The sequence below is a fragment of the Protomyctophum bolini genome (assembly GCF_963924005.1).
Source record: "Protomyctophum bolini genome assembly, chromosome: 3".
In the NCBI taxonomy this organism is placed as follows: Eukaryota; Metazoa; Chordata; class Actinopteri; order Myctophiformes; family Myctophidae; genus Protomyctophum; species Protomyctophum bolini.
In genome coordinates, this window is record NC_137864.1 from 36,731,687 (window position 1) to 36,755,457 (window position 23,771).

General features: G+C 41.0%; 2 protein-coding genes across 7 annotated transcripts; both read left to right on the top strand.

Annotated features, from left to right (window-relative positions):
* The first annotated feature begins 939 nt into the window (after nucleotides 1–939).
* Nucleotides 940–6,545, top strand: LOC308312744 (uncharacterized protein). Its single transcript, XM_080759452.1, has 7 exons — nucleotides 940–1,077; nucleotides 2,828–2,947; nucleotides 3,071–3,212; nucleotides 3,516–3,645; nucleotides 3,783–3,882; nucleotides 4,048–4,260; nucleotides 4,859–6,545. The coding sequence occupies exons 1-7, from the start codon at nucleotides 1,035–1,037 to the stop codon at nucleotides 4,984–4,986; spliced, it is 876 nt and encodes a 291-aa protein (XP_080615578.1). The 5' UTR covers nucleotides 940–1,034; the 3' UTR covers nucleotides 4,987–6,545.
* A 467-nt stretch (nucleotides 6,546–7,012) lies between these two features.
* On the top strand, nucleotides 7,013–23,771 carry LOC308309697 (phosphoribosyl pyrophosphate synthase-associated protein 1-like). 6 transcript variants are annotated; one of them, XM_080755611.1, is made up of 12 exons: nucleotides 7,013–7,308; nucleotides 7,631–7,786; nucleotides 11,307–11,359; nucleotides 11,517–11,583; nucleotides 12,539–12,631; nucleotides 13,495–13,667; nucleotides 15,121–15,236; nucleotides 16,542–16,597; nucleotides 17,632–17,780; nucleotides 20,962–21,032; nucleotides 21,372–21,518; nucleotides 23,259–23,771. In XM_080755611.1, the coding sequence occupies exons 2-12, from the start codon at nucleotides 7,704–7,706 to the stop codon at nucleotides 23,415–23,417; spliced, it is 1,167 nt and encodes a 388-aa protein (XP_080611737.1). In that variant the 5' UTR covers nucleotides 7,013–7,308; nucleotides 7,631–7,703; the 3' UTR covers nucleotides 23,418–23,771. The 6 variants fall into 6 exon arrangements, with proteins under 6 accessions (XP_080611737.1, XP_080611736.1, XP_080611738.1 ...); XM_080755610.1 differs by having other exon boundaries at nucleotides 7,680–7,786; XM_080755612.1 differs by having other exon boundaries at nucleotides 7,013–7,154; nucleotides 7,680–7,786.

The window sequence follows — 23,771 nt, forward strand, 5'->3', positions numbered from 1 at the left end:
ATATTATTAAAAGTTGTTGCAAATAATGAAAAGTATAGAGTACATTCAGAGTACTGTAAAACTCTGAATGTGGTCTTTTTGACTAGCCAATGGCAGGGGCGGAAACTGGAGGTCCGTTTCAACACCAAATATGAGGCACTCATATACCTAGGACATAATTATTCTGTTAAATAGTTTTGACTGTTCGATATTGCGCACAGCCATTACTCTCGACAATTACGCAGCATAAAATGGGGCATTATAGCACCTTTATCCAAAGGACAAAACTGTTTATTTATTTTACATGTATTATGCAAGAACAAGGCATGGCTTCTATTTCAGCATGCTAATTGCTTTCCAGGAAGACAAGTTTTATTTATTTTTAATTAAAAAATCTTTATAACAGTCACATAATTCCAGGAAGACAAGTATATTAACTTACTTGGAAACCCATCAATGATGTCATCATTGGAAGGCAGCTGAACTGTCCATGCCAACCAATGAGACAGACATTGTGCCATCTTATAATGAGTAGGCCTATGCCTATGGACCAGTTATATGACGATAAGTTTGAAAATGTTGATTGATTGATTGATTGATTGATTGATTGATTGATTGATTTATTAACAGTTTGCAGAATTACAGTACATTTCAAGTACAACTCAATACAACAACTGTTAACTGTGAGTGGACGACACCATAAAGCATTACACTTGTTTACAATAGGGCCCACCATTTTCAATTAATCAAAGTGCCCCTTTAAGAGGTTGAAATGCCTAGTTGTGGCCATGTCTTTTATTTGGACAATTATCCTTGAAAGTGCCCTGACATCACATCCCTAGTTATGTATTATGTTCAATTCCACACGTTTCTATAGCTCCATCTTGTGGACATATATAGTAACTGTAGTGAAAAATCAGTGACTCCATTTTTCCCCGTCGGATTTCCCGACAAGTTGAGTTACACGTCAGAAGAATACATGTACTGGTGAGTGGACGTGTACAGTGACCTCAACCTTTTTTCGTCAGAAGCTGATCCTAGATGTACACAGAAACATGGAACGTCAAGTGGTGGTGGTCAAGATGCCGATGAACGGTGGTGAGAGCTTCTCAACTGCTACTTCTGACATGCCTTCTGGCTTACAAAAAAATCCCACACCCCATATTTATTTGAGCTTCTGTTGTGTTCTGGCATCTCCGCATGTTTAGAAATCACCCTGCGCCGTGGTGCGATGTTTTGACGCGTTTCCAATTCAACATTTCATGTTAGTTAAAATGTGTAACTTGTGTAGTCAGGCAAACAGGGAGGTATAGAGGTAGACGTAGACTACAGTTACAGACAGTACAGTGCTTGCACTTGTGTGTGCTTGCTTGGCAGTTGGCTTGCAGAATATGGAAAAGCGCACGACAGTACGTGTGTGTGTTCCTTCCTTGTCGACAAGAACAGATTTTTAAGACTTGTTTTTTGTCGGCAAGCATAGTAGGCTACAATACAATCTTGCTGGCTTGTGAGCTTAATGTTGATCGCCTATATTTTCGGTGCAGTAGGCTAGGCACTGTTGTTGTATGACGATGGGCTGCTACGTCATCTGGCGACTATGAGCTGCTGTGTTGCTCTGGTCACGCAGCCCTGGCCGCGAATATTGTGCCCTGCAAGGCCAGGCTGCATCCTCCTCTTCCACACTTCAAATAAATACATGCCATATACAGTATATTGAATCTGAACTGTATTGGTAAAATAACAGGGTCTGAAGACAAACTGCAACACCCTGGCCTCACCCTCCCAGTCCCAGCTCATCTCCAAAATATTTGAGCTTAGCCCCTAAAAGGTCCTCCACATCCTATCCTCATCCGGCCCAGGATGGACCTAAAGTAGACCCATGGGAAACACTGTATTTATTTAAATAATAAAAATAATAATAATAAAAATAACAACAATACAGTATATAAGGGGGATCAGAGTGGATATCTTAAAATGTAAAATGTATGATTGTTAAAGGGATATTTCACTTTCATGGTCATGTTATCGTCTACTGCAAGCTTATGTGAAAACCCCAGACAGTTTATAAGTTGCTCGATTCAATATTTAGATATTTGATATTCATTTTAGCAGCCCCCACCCCCCTTCCTATAAAAACCTTCAAACTTCAACTTCAAGCTCCATTTTAACCATGGTGACTGATACGTGAGAGGCCGTGTTTTTTCATTTACTGTTTTCATTTATTTTTAATAATTATTTTTGGAAAAGAATAAGGAGAGGGAGAAGCCAGCAGAGACTTGAAAAAATATATATATATATAAAAAAGAAGAAACAAACAGTAAATGAAAAAGCACTGCCCCCTCGCATATTAGGAAGACAATATCAGTCACCAAAAAAAAGGATGGGTGTTTGAAGTTACAGTGGGTTTGTATAGGAAGGGGGCGAGGCAGCTAAAATTAATATCAAACATCTAAATACTGAAAAACTGTCTAGGGTGTTCATATAAGCCCACGATTTTGCAACCCATTTTTTGGGGTATCTAATGTAATCCTGGTCACTAATCCTGGTCACTTCCTGGTCACTTCCTTTGCCATCCTGGGGGGGCAGCGGACTGACCTCATGTACCTTCTATGCATGAGGAGTCCAAGCTGCTTCTTTTCACCTGACAGGGGGGAGTGTCCCGCCGGACATAGTGCGTTATTCCGTCCAGTTCCTTTCCCCTCCATCAGGGGTGGGATCAGGTTTTTGTGGAGTTTTTGTGGAGTTGGCATAATATTATCTGGCCTTCATTTCCATTCTATTCTATATTGGTCCTAAATGTCTTATATTCTGTTCTACCTACACTCACTGTTCTCTTACTGTCGCTCAGGGTTCTCCTTGGGTGGGTCTCCTACCCCACGGAAGAAACAGGTGCGTTTCTCAGCCCGGCATGACATCCTCCTCCTCAAAGAGGTTATCGCCCAGAACCCTTTTGCCTCCAAGGAGTCAGGTTGAAAGTGTCTCCTTTATTTTTGACTAAATTTGACATAAATAGGCCATAGAGTGAAAATAAATAATCCCTAATTTAACGCAATGCATTTTTTTTGTGTAACAATCACTGTAACATCTTAAGGACGGATTTGGGCCCGTGTGGGAGAGATCATTACAGCAGCCCTTGAGCATGAAAACTTTGAAGTGGATGGCAGACGATGTAGGGAGAGAACCATGTTGCTGTTGGACTATTACAAGAAACAAGACTATGCCAGCTTGCGCAGGTTAGTCAGTAGGCCAATCGGATAAATGTCTGGAGACAAAAAAAAGCAAATCTGCTTTACACACACACACACACACACACACACAGACGTACACACATCTCTGTGTGTGTACATCTGTAATCCAGGTATCTCGAGGCATGCATTTCCAACTTGCATCGTTCCAAGTAGGCCAGTGCCCAACGTGCACCGCTCTAGTTCTATAAATAATAGTAATGGCATCCTTTTGTGCATGCCTGTTTGAGCTTGTTTGATGTTTGCCTTTGACCCTACGAGCATGTGTGCATGTATGTTGGTGGATTTCAGGTTTGGAACAGAGAGGTTGTATGCACAGAAGGAGGACCTGTTACATGATGTGTTGGAATTGGAGGTCGAGAAAGGTGTCCTGGCGGGCAACAAGCAACATGTGAGCATCAGTGCCGTCAGAGTAGATGAGGTAATTCCGACGGTGCATTGGTCTGACAAAGTCACTTTGAGTGCTGTTAGGCCGGGTAACAGTTGGGGACAGGGTTAGTAATAGGGCGAGTCGGACCAACGAGCCGTCAATTACTATTATAATTATATTATCACCAGGATGAGGAACTGAGGAAACGAGCAATGGAAGAACTGCATTTACCTGAGGAGGACAAGCCCATCATCACTGTGACACACTGTGAAACAACAGATTCCACAGGTAGAGAGAGAGAGTGCATTACTTAATTAAGATGCCAAAAGTCATAAAAGTATATAAAAAGAAAGAAGGACATTTCTAAAAATCTAATTGATCAATCAACTATCCATAGATCGCTCCTCTAATAATTGACACCTTACCTTCCTCACATTACCGTCCTCACCTTAGATCACCATATGGTCCCCACTCCTTCAGAGGTAGAGGAGGAGCACCGAGGCTGTGGTGAGCTGTCCACCTCGCCTATGGCCAAGCGGCCGTGCCAGTGCTGCTGCCAGACCTACTCGGAGATCCTCAGTTTCCTGGAGAAACGCTCCGAGGCGGAGCAGAGGCTGCGGGAGGAGGAGCTCGCTCTGAGGAGAGAGGAGCTGGAGATCGAGAGGAGTACGATTTTCATTTGTCCAGTTCAAATACATGGTGTAATACTACTACTACTACTACTACACTACTGAAATAATGATGATAATGATCATCAACATTATGTTATTTGTAACTTGCTTTCCACAGAAAGGTAAAATAGTTAGGCATTTTCATTGTAGGTTGATATTGTCTTTCACATGGTATTCGTCACACGGCTGGGAAACATTGTATGATTAGCCTTCCTCCAAATCAGATGTCTTGAACACCAATAGCAGCAAACAAATATGTGCACAAATAGCAGCAAACAAATGTGTGCACAAATGTGTGCACTGGTAGTCAGTATTAGTAAAGAAAATTAGGGGTCACACTGAATTTAGATTCTGCCTTTGCTCTGACAATACTTTTCAATGGGAACGGAGCAGTTTGTTGCCATTAGTGGATTTTTGCAAAAACAAAAAAAGGCATTGAAAGGTAGAATCTGCCGCATAGGCAGAATCAAAGTACGGTGTGACTGCACCCTTGGAAGACTTTCCATTTGCACCAGATTTTTTTTTCCCCCCCGAAATGATATGGTGTCATTATTCTTGAACTACAGGTTTGTTTTGGATTCTTTTAATCTTAGGTAAGATTGCCATGGAAAGGGAGCGTCTTGGAGCTGAGAGACACGAGAGAGCGAGAAGATTTGAGTTGGAGAGCCAGGAGAGGCAGGTCATCCTGGACCTGCTGAAGGAGAAGGTGTTGAAAAGCTGAGAAATGAATTGCTGGGGAGATAATTTAAAAAGGTCAGGGGCGCTGGGTGGCAAACGGGTAAAGTTCATGCCCACCATGAAAGACTAGGGGTTTGAATCCTCACTGGTGCCTCCAGCTTGGCCGGGCAACAGTGTCCATAGGAACACAACTAGCTGTGTTTAGGAGAAGGTGCAAATATCTGTCGCTGCACTAGCGACTGGTACAGATTGATGTGACCAATCTTCAAGCCTGTTCAGCCTGCGCTATAGTAGTAATAGCCGGTGAAACTTATCTCTCAGGAGAAAATAATCGGTCTTGATGTCATATTTCTGAGAAGACATGACTGTTCTCTCTGTGCTCTCCCTATAGGGCTGTTGCATTTGGTAATTGGCATTTACTTTTTTAATTGTATTATTATGTTTATGTTACTGCAAAAATGTGTCAAAAAGTGTGAAATGTGTACAACAAACAAGGCATGGGTCACATGATCCAAATGTCATTGTGTCATCATACATCAGTGGGAGAAACACTGTCCGCTAATACCCACTATACCAGTATACCCACACACACTAGAACATCAGACAGTGTGTCAACTGTCAAACACAAGTGGCCAATGTGTGAGGTGTGCTTGTGTCTCCACACAGGAATCGCACTTTAAGTCTGCCTCAGGATACATTTCAGCCATCCTGGAGCTCTATGTAATACTTCATTTGAATTAGACTGAGACGTATACATGAGGTGGTTGAGTTCACTATATTATGGGTGCGTTCGGAAATGCGCACGGGGAATGTGGTCAGTTTGTTGAGTGTGGTGAGCGGTGACGTCACAGTGTGCCTTATTTACGAACGATCACAGCTGTGACGCATTCAGACCGCCGACACCGGACAACCCCAGCTTCAGGGTAGGGTCGCTCAGTGCGGGCACTGGATTTTCGAACGACAACGCACCGAGTGCACTGAATAAACGAACGACAAGAGAGCACACCAGTGCGTTCAGGGCGCATTTCCGAACGCACCCAAAGTGTCTGCCCAGTGCCCACCACTCATCTGTCAAATCCGCCCTCAATCCTCTTTCCAATTTATGTTTTACTTGCTGCATATAACTATTAACATCAGTGAGAGATGAGATAAATGTATAACTGTATGAAACAAACCCATTCTCAGTTGGTAGCACATTGGCACAATAATCATACTAATATGGGGGGGAGAACACAACGGAGACAGCTCACCTGACCATTATATCGGCGGCGGTGGCTCAGGGTTAGAGTGCCTGGATGGGAACCGCAAGGTTGCCAGTTCGAACCCGGGCTCCCCCAGAGTTACTGTCGAAGTGTCCTTGAGCAAGACACAGAACCCCTAATTGCTCCCGATGTGCTAGTTGGTGCCTTGCATGGTTTCCGCTGCCATCGGTGTATGAATGGGTGAATGTAATGCACAATCTATGTAAAGCGCCTTGGATAAAGGCGCTATATAAATGCACCATTTACCATTTACCATTTATATCACTATGTTATTCATTCTTGTTTTTTGTTTTCCTTTTTAAAGAATCAGTACTTTTCTGTTAGTGTATAGAGTCGACTATAGAGAAGGTTATACAATGTATAATATACAGAAAATGTTAAATTGTATTTTAATAAAATTAAAAACAATATTGTGCACGTTATTATTATTTTGCAACGGTACATTCACTTTGAAAGCTAAAATTATCAATATTGACCACTGGCACTGACCAGAGTCAAGTAACCTCAGTAACCTTATTTAGTCCACTTCCATCATAGGGAGTGGGGAGTCTGGGGACTTCCATCCATACATCAAAACCACTAAAGGCTAAAGGGTTTTAGTAGTTGTCTTGTCGTCCAATGAGCACCCAGTATCCTCCTGATGTCATACGCTAAAAGATTATGACATGGGGCGGATGCTGCGTGCTCTTTGGACGATAACCCCACCATTGCTGTATTGACAACGCCACTGATTGGCTCACCCAAACGTCACTCCCACTTCTCCACCGGCGTCCAATGTGCTCGTGGCGTCTTTTCCTGGTGCGAGATGTGACCACTGACCGCATTGCTGCTGCAAACAAAGTTATCATCGCAGGAGACACATTTGAGGAGAAACACGCGGAGGTTTGCTAATGTGTTTCGCCTGAGCCGACGTTCCGCGACACTAGATGTCGTCTTGTTGAATTTTGAAGTAATTATATTATATTTGTGGGTTTCGGAGATATGCAACAACACTGAAAGCTTCCCTGTGTCCAGTCAGAATGGAGACAGAGAGCTGAGCTTCATAACTGCTTCTCCCCCAGGTTTTTTTGTGTGGAGTCAGTGGAGCTCTCATCGACACAGAGGTGGTTATTTAGACTGTGTGTGTGTGTGTGTAATGTTACCATCACGATTCACAAAATATTCGCTTAGCTCAGTTTGACAAACTCATTATTATAAAGCCGTTGTTTCGCCGAGAGTGAGTGCTATGTTTGTTTAGTTTGCATGTTTACCAAGAATACACACGACATATTCTATAATGCATGTCGGATGCAACCGAGTTAAGCTAAATCGATCCACCATTCTGTTTAGTTAGGGATTGTTATAGTATATAGTGATATATTTTGACAGTGGGTTAAAATATATAACCCAAAACCACAAGTTGATACAAGCTAATATGCCCATTAGGCGTTTTGGGGCTCACGGGTCTATTGTCTCTCGCTCTCAAACTCCAAAGCTGTCGTTTGGTTATTACGCCAACATGAATGTTTCAAAAAGTGGCTACCGTGTCTTCTCTGCCAATTCCACCACCTCCTGCATCGAACTGGCGAAGAAGATTACTGAGTAAGTGATGTTTTAATTTTCATGGTATATATTGTAGTTTTGAGCTTCGCTTGTATTTGAAACTTCAGGCAGATTTGGAAGACAGTCTTCCGAATATGATAGTCTTGACCAAGGCTATTAACTTCCCTTACGGTGTGTGTGCAATTAGCCAGTTGACCCGAAGTGATCGGTTGTGTACTGTCCCATGCATGCGTTTGCTGATCGTGTGACAGCCACGGGGCCGAGTAGTCTATAGTACTACCCTACCCAAGTCTGGTGACGCGAGGTTAACCCTGAATAGTCTGGATAGACTGTTGTTTACACACACACACACACACACACACACACACACACCAATGCACTATTTTATATTAAAGATGTCTATGCAAGTATGCATTGCATTGTTCAAACGACCACTTAGTTCTTATTCCTGCAAATTATTAGGGTAGTAGGGTTCATTTTCCACATCTTCCTAATAATCAGAAATGGGAGAAACTGCCCCTATGTTACCAACTGAGAATGGCTTTGTTTATGTTTATACAGGTAGTTTACAGTTATACTAACATCTCATCTCTTACTGATGTTAATAGTTCTTCACAGCGATTAAAACTGGAAAGGATTGTGGACGGAGTTGACAGATGAGGGGTGGGCACTGGGGAGACACTTTATATAGAGTGAACTCTTACTCAACCACCTCATGTGCATGTCTCAGTCTAATTCAACTGAAAGTATTACATAGAGCTAATCTTGAAATGTATCCTGTGGCAGACTCCAAGTACGATTGCTGTGCCCAGACACAAGCTCACACATGTATTGGTCTTGTCCACAGAACTGTTTTGGCCACTTGTGTTTGGCAGTTGACACATTGATGTTCTAATCTAGTGTGTGTACTAGTGGGTACTAGCGGACAGTCTGTTATCATGTTGTTTCTGTTTTGTTGTGCTGTTTACTTGTCGTTTCTTTGGAGGAGGAGTGCGGGCGAGAGGACTGTACGTTGTTTTCTGTTTTGTGAAGTGTGAAAAAGTGACATTATTTGCAATTACCTTTGCCATGTGCTATTGTCCCCAATAAAGTGTGTGTGTGTGTTGCGTAGAAGAGCATTACCGCTTACAGGAGATTGATTCACCCCTTTATAAATCTGAAAGTAATAACTTTATTTAAAAGTAGCACCATAAGGTAGCCTCATGCAACTTCCATGCCATGAATGCTATCTGCATTTAAGTGCCAATACCCTTCATTGACAGCCTTTTGTAAATACATCAAAATATGCGATGAATCAATTTGTAATGAATGAAGCCTTGGCCTGGACTATCAGGTGGTCTCCATTGTCAGAAAATTTCAGTAGCACCGAAGAGCCGACTAGGACGGTACCCGCCCCCCCCCCCCCCCGAACCTCCAAATGGCATCACATTTTAAGCTCTACCGCACCGAACCGACTTTTATTCGGCTCTAAAATAAGAGTATGAATCGGCCCTTAGAGTGTTTAAATCCTCAACCACTACACTCCATTTGGCGGCTCGAGCATTGATTGGCCAAATCACTGCCTCTCTCATCCAGACTTCCAGTTATAGACTAATCCACAGAAGGTCGCAGCCATCACGAGGCGCATCCAGCACCAGTTATACTATAGCATCAGTCACACCCGTCCAACAGGACACCGCATCCATGGAGCAGTGCCCTGCTGGCCAGGAGCAGCCTGGTTGAGCAGGCGCTCTCTGCCTTCCCATTCATGAAACAAATGTTCTATCTTGTTTTAAACTAATTTAAACTCTAATATTGCACCGTATGGATAGCATGCGTTATCCTGTCTGTCAAGTTCTTGTTTCATACAAATCCACCGTTGTCATGTTAAGGAGACAAGGAGTGGACTACTTTCTCTCAATACATTCTGTGGATTTTTAGGAAACAAAAGACTTGACATCAAATTGATAGTTTATCGATGTTTAATACAATCATTTTCAGTTTCATGTCAAGGGAGAGTATTGCAAGTTAGATGTAGATGGCATAATGGCATATAGCATCTAAGTTGCTTGTGGCTAACCATAAGGTACTTTAGTTGAAGGGGAGCAGGCCTCAACACTGAGTCTAAGTGAACATTAATAACTCATAATCTTTCATATTGGTCAGATTCAGAGGTTTGCAAGGTGAACAATATCATCCATTTACTCTTGCTCTGCAGCCTTACTTGTAAGTCAGCCACGCAGCAGTTGTATAAGGGAAATATAAGTGCTTGCTCCCCATCATACTGTTTGGAAACAGTGGTGCAGAACATTAGGGTATTCAGACAGAACTCAGATTTATTACTGCAAAGGTGAAGTCTGCTGATTAATGTGTATGTATAGTTGCGACCGTAGGTGACTCAGTCACTCCACCATTATATGGCCATCAGTCTGTCACGCCTTGTGAAATGTCACGCCACCATATTTGGTCGTCAGTCTGTCGCACCTCGTGACATGCTCCATATATGGCCGTCTCCATATATGAAGATCACGACATTGACCTCATCAAACCCTGAATAGCAATACATGGAGAAGACGGGATCATCACCTAGATCTGCATATATGGAGCCGGCCAGCAACTCTACATCTGACCTCAAACACTTAGGTCTCATATATGGAGCTGACCTATTCTGACAATCCATATGTTGATCCTACCCCACCTGTCATTCCTCTTTGTCTCCCTTTTGACCGATACCTGTCCATTCAAACTCTAGACGGGCCTGCCCCAAAGTTATTAGTGCAGTCGTGCTTGACAGCCGGCGAAAACTAGAGTTCTCAACAGGCCCGGAAATTATGGCCAGGCCCTACCTGGGTCCTCATTAAAGCCTGTACGACATTGCTCCCGCTGCCACCCTTGGATCTCGATATATGGAGCTGACCTGTTCTGACAGTCCATACATGTTGTTCTGAACTTCTGACCTCATCAAACCCTGTACACTCAAGACACTGCCCCTGCTTAGATCTCCAATTCTCCATATTATATGGAGCTGACCTGTTCTGACATTCCTTATGCTGTGATAATACACTTGTTTGTGTATTATCACAGGACTATACAAAACTATCAGTTTTAAGTGTTGTGATGTTAAGTCTGTTATTTAATATATATATATGTAAATATTTTTGTGACGCATTATCCAGGAACATTTATTCACAGCAGCTATTTTGACAGGTATACACAGCTGAAGGCTAATTAACAGACCACTTTGGCTTGAATGTTATTCTACCGTTTATGGATGGTGGTCTTCTTTCTTTGTTATTACTCTTGTTGACCACACCCAGTGACTCTGGAAAGCCGTGTTAGTGGGAGACTCATACATTGAGTGCTTGCACAACAGCCGATAAGAAGTTGCCATGTGATAAATTGCTGCTAGACATGATATAGGCTAGGCTAGACTAATTGTTTGTTGATAACCCCAGTGTCTCCAGGAAAGAATGTCTGAAATGGACTGGTTAATATTTTACAGCGAGTTATGCATTTTTAGTTTGAGCCAGCAGTGTGTGCATGTGCTTTGTCTGTTGACACACTCTTTGCTGTTTTTCAGACGTTTGGGTGTGGAATTGGGAAAGTCAGTCGTTTTTCAAGAGTCAAATAGAGGTACAGTATGGTTAGGCATTATGGTGAAAGCCCCCTCCCATTTCAGATTGAATATCTATTTCAATTTAGGAATTATGCTTGCATGCAATTAATAATTATTATAACCTCAATCATTATTTGCATTGCTCCTAATTTATCTGTCTTTTGCCCTTACCAGAGACGAGAGTGGATGTGAAAGAATCTGTACGTGGTCAAGACATCTTTATCATTCAGACCATTCCAAGGTTGTTATCTTTTCTTTTCTATCACTTTACAGATTTGTGTAACCAAAATGTGCCTGTATAACATTTCTGTATCAATGAGAATTGTGGCAAAATTGCTTGGGATTAGTGTTGAAATTCCAGGCAGGAGTTTAACTTACCTTAACCATCTGCATCTGTTTCAGTTGGCAGGCATACAAACAAGTTGCTTCTAAATCATTGATAAAATAATATTTTGTGGTAAAAATCATGTTCAGTTGTCAGACTAAAGGCCTATTCATAGTCTGGATTTTGAAATAACGTTGAGTAGTGTTGAGTAAAAACAAAAAACAGAGAAGGGCTCGAGCGGTGGCGGTGGTTTGCTCTTCACCGCGGCTCGTGACGTCATATTGTAGTTCGGTGGTCACCTAACCACCGAAAATCCAGACTATGTATGAGCCTTGACCCATACTGACAGTGCTATCGACTGGCAGTACCATGTAAAGTGAGACAGAGTATGATCCTGCTGGCAAGTGACCCCTGGCTTTGTTGGCGGTCTTGTTTCACTAACCACTCAAGTGCAAAAGGGATGCATGTGCTATGTGTATAAGTAAACAGTCAAGATTATATTTGATTATATTTGATTATATATGATATTTGATGCTATAATCTATTGATTGAAGTATTTATTAACATTTTGCAGAATTACAGTACATTTCAAGCACAACTCAATACAAAAACTGTTAACTGTGGACGACACCATAAAGCATTGCACTTTTTACAATAGGGTCCACCATTTTCAATTCAACAGAACATTTAGAGACGTACAAATTAGGGGTGTGCTGTAATGTCGATATTGCCATATATATCGATACGTCCGCCCGCGATAAATAATCTATATCGATTATTAAAATATTGATGTATTTAAAAAACATATTTAGAAAAGGATTCCACAGCAACCAGAAGTACTGAATTACTCAATGGTGATTTGTCCAAACAGCTTTGTGGGAATACAAAATGCAGAATGCATTTCCCCAGCAGTGGACAAGTCCACTGACACCAGTGATAATGGTCAGTTGGTGGCGTTTGTGAGGTATTATGAAATATGATGATACCAGTGATAATGGTCAGTTGGTGGTGTTTGAGGCATGATGATACCAGTGATAATGGTCAGTTGGTGGTGTTTGTGAGGTATTATGATGAGGCAAAGGGGGAGTTTATTGAGTATTCATTTAGTGTTTTTTTTCAGTTCCAAGTATTTTGTAGTTGCAGATATCGTGATATAACGTTGATGAAATTTCATGCAATATATCGATTATCGTGATATTATCGTTATCGAGGGCCTAATATCGCAATATATATATCGTATCGTGAGGTACCCATATCGTCCCACCCCTAGTACAAATATACCTTGAAAACATTGAAACCTACTGTTTAACTATAAAGTATCACAGATTGCAATTGCTAGCTAATAGACTACTAGCAGTTGGGTTTAATTATGGATCCCTCTTTGGTGATAAGTTTAGGATGGGGATTTTCAGCAAGTTAGGGCCGATTCATACTCCTGTTTTACCGCTGTTTCGGCGCTGTAGTGTCGAAATGATTTCGGCTTGTCAGAAATTTTCAGTAGCACCGAAGAGACGACTTTAGGACGGTACCCCCCCCCCCCCCCCCCGAACCTCAAATGACGTCACATTGTAGGCTCTACAGCGCCGAACCGACTTTTATTCGGCTCTAAAATAGGAGTATGAATCGGCCCTTAGTCTTATTAGGCAATTGACCTCAGTAGAACCACATGGCTCCATACACGAAGCCCAATAATTTGTCACATAACAGCTAGCCAAGTAGAAAAACCTAATTTTATTGGAACCGGTTTTCTTTTGAGGGGACCAGCCGTGTAGATCCGTGTAGCCGATGTGATGTGTTACAGTGTGTGTGTTCCTATTTCGCTTTCAGAGATGTGAACACGGCTATCATGGAGCTGCTTGTTATGGCGTATGCCCTCAAGACCAACTGTGCAAAGAACATCATTGGGGTCATCCCATACTTCCCTTACAGCAAGCAGTGCAAGATGAGAAAGAGGGGCTCTGTTGTTTGCAAGCTGCTAGCATCAATGTTGGCCAAAGCTGGTACTATTACTCTTCTACTGAATATATTGTATGTTCTAAGTGCATTGTTACTCCAAGCAGAATGGCCATGTTATGAGCAAAATCATGTGTAAAGTAAAATACTCAACTTTGATTTCTTAGCATACAGTTTTCAATTTAGTAATTTAGCAGACGCTCTTAATCCAGAGTGAAGGGTAACGCATGGTAATACATCAAATTCATAGAAATAGTCATCAGTAGAATGTCTGTACAAATAAACGGAGTATACAGGGGTAGGCAACCTCAGGCATGGGTGCTAACATTGGCGCAGGGGAGGGTGATCACTGGCACACTGACATAAGTGTGAGAGAACACATTTATTTTATAATATTAAAGTCTCCTCACATCAGTGTGCAAATCACATCCTGCACATAATTCTACATTCATTCAAACTCTGACTTGAGAGGGAGATAAGTGGGTACTTATTCCTCTATTAGTTCTACTCATCAGTAGGCCTAAAGTGGCCTAATGTTAAGACAATATTTCAAAAAGAAGAACAAATAAGGTTGTCGTGAATATGGGAATCAAAATCTGTTTGAAATATTTGTATCGATGTGGTGTCATAATAAAATGTAATGTTGATATGGCACACTGACTATCAAGAAAAAATAAAAGCATGGCACTTCATGTGAAAAACGTTGCTGACCCCTGCACTATAGAGTGCTATGTTTACATAATGCTATCTAAAATAGCCTTTGCAATACGCCTGTAAGGTCGTCAAGACTAGTGCAAGTGCTGCGGGCTAAAATGAGTATGTGGAAGATTGGGAGTGAGTACAGTTCTGATTGCAATGGGCATACAAAACAAAACACAGATTGACTAAGCAATATTCCCTGAACCCAATTGTTAGAATTCCTCCTCAGTTAATATGTTAATATGTATGGGATTTGCCATGTGTAATTGTGTATACTTGGACTCGGGTGTCCGGTTTACTAGTACATTTCTGTCATGATTTATAACTGAGTCATTTGGAATGTTGTTCGGGAGGGTACTGGTGATACAGTTAAGGCATTAATTTTTGTGTGGTCCCTTGTGAATCTAACCAAGGGGTGGTGGGTGAGAATTCAGCTGAGACGCACACATGGAGAACATGACAACACCATGCAGCATTGCACGACACATTCTAGTTTATTACAAACAACAGAGGAATATACAGTATATACAGTAAATGGACAATGGATGGATACATGGTGTGCCTACAAGCTATGTTCAGACAGGAACAGGGCATACATCTCATGTATTTGTGCACAGACATTCAGTCTGATAAAGTAGTTGATGGTCATTGTATCATGTATATCAATATGTTTTTGCAGAGGATTGTTTCACACTGGGTCAAGCAGATAAGGTCTTAAATCATGACAACTTCTACCAGTGTACATGGAATGCTGTGTTTTCTGTATTGGTAACAATCTTTTTCTTGTATTCCTTGTACCAGGGTTAACTCACCTCATCACCATGGATCTCCACCAAAAAGAGATCCAGGGTTTCTTCAGCTTCCCTGTCGACAATTTGAGGGCCTCCCCCTTCCTCATTCAGTACATCCAAGAAGAGGTAAGACTCTAGATTGCATTACATACACAGCTGTTTCAGAAAGACTTCCATGAACCATTGAAAAGGTACAGAAATGTGGGTTAATACCTTTTTTCTTATGCAGCCACAGAAAACTGCAGTGTGGTATGTTGTGTGTGTGTGTATATATCACACCAGGGCAGGAATTTCAAGGCGTCTATGGCCGTCGTTACCCCTCTCTTTTGCCGTGTGCCCCTCAAAGTTATATGCCCAGACGGCCACAGTGGCCTTTGTGCCTTGACCGGTGCCCACAGCAGTTCATTTAACCGTTTTCCTCTGCACCATTTCCCAGTCATTACGGTAACCAATGTTCCCCAAACATCCCGTGCAGAACAAATCTGTGTAGCGCACATGAACACCAGAGATATATTTGTGTATTGTAGTTGTGTTACCCTCGCTGGTCGTCATGACGCACACACACGTCACAGTGGCCAGCCACGCTGCTATTCTGCTGTTATTCCATAACAAACATGAAGGGAGATGATGGCTGACGAGATTCAGAGCGGGGTAATACTAAAGTAACGGGCCCTTCACTGTTATAAACGCAGGTTTCATGTTGTTTTACACGGTTGAACAATTGAGCTTGTCGGGTGCAAACGTATAGTCTTCTACCTCTTTGTGATCATGTTAAAAAAAAGAGACTGGGTCCCCAATACATGTTACATACATTTACAATATTTTACAACTGTAGCTACTTATATTTTGTTATTTAAAGCTGTGATTATTTATTTAAGCAGCACTGTTCTGAACTAATGTTCGCCTTGAAATAAAAATATAAAATTGTAATCATCCTTAACCTTTCATTTTAATTATGCCCTCAAAAAGTTGACCACACTAAAGGCCAACTGGCCTTGCCCCTAAAAGGATGAAATTCCTCACACAGATACTTAATACATTTATTTGGACGGGACATTACTACACAACACTACACTACACATAACAATGCAATGTAAATATGTCGGATTTAGCAAGGATGCTAATTTCCATATGTAGTCCCCAAACAGCAAACGGGCAACAAAACAAAACGAGCAGAAACATCACCAAGAGGGTACAAACCAGAGAGAAAAAACAACAGTAAAAAGACCAAGTAATGACCTCAAATACAATATAGAAAATGCAAGACACTCAAGAAAACCTATATTTTAGCCTAGCTACAAATAATATCAATAATAACAGGTTGTTCTTGTAATGATTATATGTAGTAAAACTACATATAACCAAAAAAACCAAGTCTGGCTCAAAGTTGAAAAATGATTTCAAATGATTTTCTTTTCCCTCATCTCCCAGATCCCAGACTACAGGAATGCCATAATTGTTGCAAAATCCCCGGCAGCTGCCAAGAGGTAACAGCAAAACTGGGACATGCAGGAACTGCAAGTATTGACGTCAAGTTTTCTAGTCCTACATTATGTGTCACAGTAGTGGATCTCATACTGTATGTCAGGGATGGGCAACTTTGAAGATGGAGAGGGCCACTATAGTTCCACACTCACTCCAGAGGGCCACATTGCATATACGTATACTGTGGTGGAAAAAATACCAGATCTACAAGCTCAAAACGTGTATGTAGCATTGCGACGTGTTTGAGCTTGTAGATCTGCAACTTTTGATATTTGAATTGAAATCCAGAATTATAATTGTTTTGCTATTTTTGAATTGGAATCCTGAAAAGTAAAATTTTTATTTAATATCAGATGGATTTAGTTATACCGGTACTTATGTTAACTTTATGAACGTAAATGCAATTTACGGGCTGCATTAAGTGAAGGTGAGGCCGCATGTGGCCCCTGGGGGCCCCTGTCGTCCTGGGGAGGCCAGTTGCCCATGCATGCCCATGTATGTTATTGTTAATGTGATCATGAAGGACATTATGTGTCTGAATTGTGGTCATTGTCATGTTTGTTATTTCTATGTGTGTACTATGCAAGTACTACCCTTACCGGTAATTGGCAGATATTCTGCATAAATATGATATTGGGAATGCTGATAATGGTTATAATACTTGTTGCTGATTGCAAAAAATAAGATGCTGATATACTGTAATTTTTATCAATTAAAAAAATAGGTGTCTCACTAAACCACGTTGTGCTATCTAGAGTGCAGTAGTACACACACATAATGGTTGTTGATCCGGTTGATGATTTGGCGATCCATATCAGTGGATAATAAACAAACATTATCAGGGTGTCCCTACTAGTAAATACTCATTTAAGTTTGTGTTACAGCAAACTGTGTTCAGTTTTTACAACTAAGCTTTGCTTGTGTGTTTTTGTGCTCAATGTGTCAACATAATATATTATGTATATTGTATTTTAATATGGTATTTATCTGTTGGATTCTTTGGCAACTTGTGTGTTTGCGTGCCTGTGTGTTTCAGAGCACAGTCTTTTGCTGAGAGGCTGAGACTAGGGCTGGCTGTGATGCATGGTGAAGCCCAGTGTTCCGAGTCAGACATGGCAGACGGTAGACATTCACCCCCTGCAGCTCGGACCAGCTCTTCAGGACACCCTGGGCTAGAGCTGCCATGTAAGATAAGCTCGCTCACTCACTCACAGTCTCACACACACGCACGCACGCACACACACACAGGCAGTATGTTGCTCACTTCTCCATTTTCACAATATTCTCTTTTCCATTTTGTGCTTGTATACAGGAATACCCTGCTTGGGTGTTTTTATTTTTATTTTCATGACCCATGGGTGTTGCTATATCCTAACCCATTTTAGTTTTCCCCCCACCAAACCTGTTCTTCCACACTGTCTTTGTTCTGTCTTAATTCATTCTTTGAGAAAGAAGAACTTTGTGTTCTTACTGTCTTACTGTACTAAGACTAAGTGCTCTTATCCTGCCTCTAAATATAATCAGTTATGATTTCCCTGCTTGTGATGACTCATATTGTCATTGTGCTAATGAATCGAAGATCATGTTTTTGTTATTTCATTTAAAATGTCAAATGTTACAAATTACCTTCGGTTTCTTAGCGCAAGTTCACATAACGGCCTCAGCCCGTTGACCTTGTTCCTGATGGTCAGCCAGCAAATTACCCATTCGGTAAAAAATAGTTTGACCGAATGGGTACTTTTTTGCACACACACAAACATGCATGCATCATTTCTGTATCCTCTCTAGACTCAGACTGGATCAGAAACCTCCAAAGCGATTTCATCCCACTAGAATGAATTAATATATTAAGAAAATTTGTTTAATTTTTTTTATTCTAATTATAAATTGGATTCCTGTTCTCTCCATCTCCAAGCTGAATATCCAAATTCTTCTACTTGCTACTGCTTCCCCCGTACTGAGTTGGGAGGTTGTTTGTTGATCTCTGAATGTACTGCTTCTCTAAAATGAAATTCCTGAATTATAACTTCATCCTCCCTGCATCTGTCTGCCTTGACAAATTCATAACTTGCATGTTCTTTATTTAAATCCCCTGTGACTTTTAGATGTGACTCTAGCTGTCTAAAAGAGGGTCTGTGTGTATGGAACTAATCTCGCAAGCTGATCAGTGTCAAATTTTTGTGCACATTGACAGTAGGCCACAGAAGAACCTCCACTAACCTTTTCCACACTGCTAAATACCTTTTGAATACATTTTATTTATATGGAATTCAATAGGGCTCTGATCAGGCTGAAACCTTGCCCAATCTTTTCTGACGTCACAGACTGGCCACACGAAGTCTGAGTTACACATTTGAGCCACACAGTTCCCATGTGGAATTTGTTTTATTATTGCATTTGTTTTGCAATCAGTATCTCTACATACTGTATGGTTAGTTTAATTTGACTAACACTGTGATCCATACAAATTGACCCATAGTTGAGTTATATTTTATGCTGTCAATATTATTCAAATTATTATCTGTTAAAAGTAAAACCCAGTGATCCTGCTTTGTGTGATTCTTTCCTGGGTAATTATCTAAACGCTCTACTAATTAATTCTATCTACTGTTAATGCAGGCAGCAGGCATCAGGTTGCCTTCCCTGGCATAGAACTCCCAAGTATGACCGTAACGCTGCCTCTCTTCCCTTTTTGTGTGATATTTTATGATTAACGGCATGCAATGATTCAGCCACTGAGGGCTTCTAGGTCATTTCAACTATGGACACAGAGGAAGGAAAGTTCTTAAACCAAACTAATCATAAGGAAAATGCTATGATTTGGATTATGTATTATTTCAGGTCATGTTAATGTAGACTTCTGTGATGTGTGTGTGTGTGTGTGTGTGTGTGTGTATACTGTATATATTTGAAAACAACATACCGGTAGACAAAATACATGGCAGGTTTGGTTAGTGACACAGGAAATGCATATTATTTATTTGCTCAAGAAATTAAGCTTAGCTGTGTGATTAAGCGATTTAATGTATACCTACCGTAACCCCCCCCCCCCCCTTAATTTCCAATGCTAGGAATTGTTCAAGAGTGTATGGCCAAAGGTTGTGCCAACTTGCTGGCAAGGCTAATTGAAAAGGCAAACATCTTTTTTCCTAGACCAATCAGTTTTTAATCACTTTTGAATCATGAGATTGAAATGGGCTTCATGCTGTGTATCCATGTGAATCACTGGAAGCTCTCAGTATCCAATGCTCTTATTTGAACTGATTGGAACATACTCTTTGGAGTTACTCAATACTGATCTGAATAATGTACATTCGAATGTATTATCAAATTGTGGTTCACATTTAGTGATCAAAGGGCTGGATGTCCCAAAGTATGTGAAGGAAAGATGTAATTTGGTACATTTACTAATTGTGAACTACAGGTTACAACTACAAGTCACAAATTGCAGAATGTCTGCAAAATCTGGATGTTCTGCAAGTGACATGGACATTGTTTCCTTTTTTTATTTATTTGTGTTGCATTGAAATGAATATGAGCTGATCTGCGTGACACGGTTTTACTTTTGTTCTGTCATTTGCACCCTGTTGCTTGATCGTTGAGTTCTGGGCTGAAAGCTCGGGCTCGGCACCACACCAATATGATTCTTGTTCATTTTAAATATCTGTTGGCTTATGCGAGATGCGAGTTCCCATATCTCTTTGAATCCTGACCCCTGCTGCTTTTTGCAACCAGAGACCGGAATTCACCCCACCAATGGCCTTAAAAGAGTTACATGTGCAGGGCTGTGATTTGTGTGTGTGTGTGTGTGTGTGTGTGTGTATTGCACTTGGGAACAGATCCTGAAACTGACTTGGAAGAGGGTTTTACAGCATGACATGTGTGTGATGTGATGTGTTGCGGTCTCTGCAATGGAAATACGGTGGTTTGTAGATAAGGGTTTGCAGTGCACGTGCTACAGCAGATCTTAAATGATGCTGGGTTGAAAAAAAGTAAGTAACTGGGAAACTACACACTTTATGGTTCAGAGCAGGCCACATCACAGAAGACCTGACGAATGCCCCACTGGCACAATACATAATTATTACTATGTTGCCATGTAATTAAGTGTGTGGGTTCCCTGCTTCTTACTTTGAATGGATTTTAAACCATATCCTCTTCAGTAGCCTCACATTTTTCTTTTTAAACCTGAAAAGTGTGTGGTTTAATTGGATGCCTGTTGACTTGAAGTGGTACTGTTTTTGCATGATTATGGTAGGCTTTTAATACCAATCTCTTCTCAACTAATCTACTTCCTCCTTTTTGTTTAGTCTGCATATATTTTATACTGACTGTTGGTTGAAAGTAATGGTCCTTTGTCTTGCAGTGATGATGGCCAAAGAGAAACCACCTATTACTGTGGTGGGGGATGTTGGAGGAAGGATTGCCATCATTGTTGTAAGACCTCTTCTACACTATATTTAGCTACTGTATAGTGTAGATTTTTGTCCTAAGACAAACATTAATAATTTACTTTATTTATTTACTTTATGTGTCTGAGCAAACCAGTATTTTGGTCCTACACAAAGATTACCTTTTTTTTACAATTTACAAAAAATACATGGGTACAGAGGAGAACGCAAAAAGCCCTGAGAGCTTGTTTCCATTGTGGTCCTGTGTATTCGATTTATCAAGACATAAAGACGATATGACATACAATAAGTTATGGCATGGCTTTGATTATTGGGACATCCTTAAAGTCATAACTAACCCTTGTCTTTGTTGCTGCTCTTTTAGGATGACATCATTGACGACGTGCAGGACTTTGTTGCAACAGCAGAGATCCTGAAGGAGAGAGGAGCCTATAAGATCTACGTCATGGCCACACATGGCCTGCTGTCTGGAGAGGCGCCACGACTTATAGAGGAGTCTGCTATTGATGAGGTAAACCATTCAAATCACTTATAGAGGAGTCTGCTATTGATGAGGTAAACCATTCAGATCACTTATAGAGGAGTCTGCTATTGATGAGGTAAACCATTCAGATCAGGGCTCAGGGCAGAGGTGACTTAAGCCCATCACACACCGTCTGCGACCGCCGCGCATCAAAACAGCCGCCTCCATTATTTTCAATGAACCTATTGCACAGCGCGTCCGACACGCGCTGGACCAGTTCTATTTTCCAGGCGGCGCCGCGCGGCAACGCGTCGGACGGAGCCGGTGTGTGTTGGGCTTTATAGAGGACTTATAGAGGAGTCTGCTATTGATGAGGTAAACCATTCAGATCACTTATAGAGGAGTCTGCTATTGATGAGGTAAACCATTCAGATCAGGGCTCAGGGCAGAGGTGCTGTCAGGAGTTTTTGGGTAAAATTAACTGTTTATCGTGTAGCTTCGAACAAAATGGATGAGTTCTCAGAATTTAATTAACCATCTATAAGCACTAAGTAGCTCTGGTAGACCAGATTGTAAAAAAGTAATTTTCAGACTTTCTATTTAAGGAACTCGTGAAGGATAGAAGAACTACATGAAACATTGGATTGCATAAACATCTAGTAATAATGTAGCCTGGGAGGCATACCATTTTGGTAAAGCCTGATGACCGAGGTTAGTAATAAGGAAGTCTGAATAAATAATGAACATATTAGATAATATACTTTATATATACATAGAGCTCTTCACAGGTTCAAAATGACGGACCCAAACCCTAATGGACCCTAGAAATTGGCTATGAAATCTGAGTGGAGCCGATATTAAAAAACAGATCAACCTTGGCACCCATTATTTAATGGAATGGCATTAGATCGTATGTTCATCTCGATGAATAAGTAAAGTTTTCCATGATCACACCATTGATTCCACCGAGGCTTGATGCGCTTTGTGCGTGCTCTCTCAGCTGTCACTTTAACTGACGGGAAATAACTTTGTTCCCCATATCTGGTCATGATTTGTCATGTATTAGTTTGTCTGACACCTTGATGGAGTTGAGAGGGGAACTGCACATAGTCTATAGAATGAATGGGCTTTGCGGCAGCCAATACACTACAACAATTTACTTTACTTTATTTGTTTATTTTGACAGGACAGAGCATATTCATGAACATTACAAATATATGCATATAAATACACCGGAATTAGCAAAGATGCAAAATTTCATCCGCAGTCAAAACGAAAATGCTCAAAAAATGGGAATGTTGCTAGACCAGAGCCAGTCGGGGAAAATAAATATATAAATAGACCAGTCATCCCCAAATAGTGCGGGGACATTCATACTCTTCTGACCGCTATGCTCAGGGTATGAAAACGATAGAGTATTTAGAACCAAATGTCAGCGTAAAGGATTCTTTGCGGTGTGGCACCAAAGGGGTTACATGTTAAGAACAGTGTTTGTCTCCATGCACTAAGTCCCCAACCCACCCCTCCCAAAAAAGGGCATTAGACCCCATCTTGTTTTGAGTGTTATGGTTTTCGATTTGCTTCAAACGATCCACAGAATGGGAGACACAGCGCGACATTGTATTATTATTATTTTAAATACCCGCCATGATTTAACTCGACAACAATTTGTATCTATAGTGTATTAATCGATTTAAGCTCATAAAAGTCATAATTGGGGAAAGACATTTTAGGGGAAACTAAACAAATCTGGTTCCAAATCAGTCACCAGTCCTATTGCGCCCCCAGGTGGTGGTGACCAACACTGTTCCTCATGAGGTGCAGAAATTGCAGTGTCCAAAGATCAAGACTGTGGACGTCAGTATGATCCTGGCCGAGGCAATCCGTCGCATCCACAATGGAGAATCTATGGCCTACCTGTTCCGCAACATCACCACAGATGACTGATACTCACACATTCCTGTATACACTAAACGTAAAAAGCACATTCTAAAGGACCAAGAATCCACAGCATAACAGTTATTTCTTCTTCATGTTGTTTTAGTGCGTTTCATTGTACAACACAGTGACAGAAATGGCATTTACTTTCTGCTAACACGTTAGAGTTGTCAGTGAGAATGTTGCGTTCTTATGCTATGAAGGAAGATGATAACATGAGGACAATAATGTTATAATAATAATTATTGGTCATGATGATGGTACAAACTCTCCCACTTCATTGATATGTCCATCTCATCTGCCACGTGATGTATTGTCAGAATTAATCAATCCGCCTAATAAAACTGCATCTTGGATGAATAA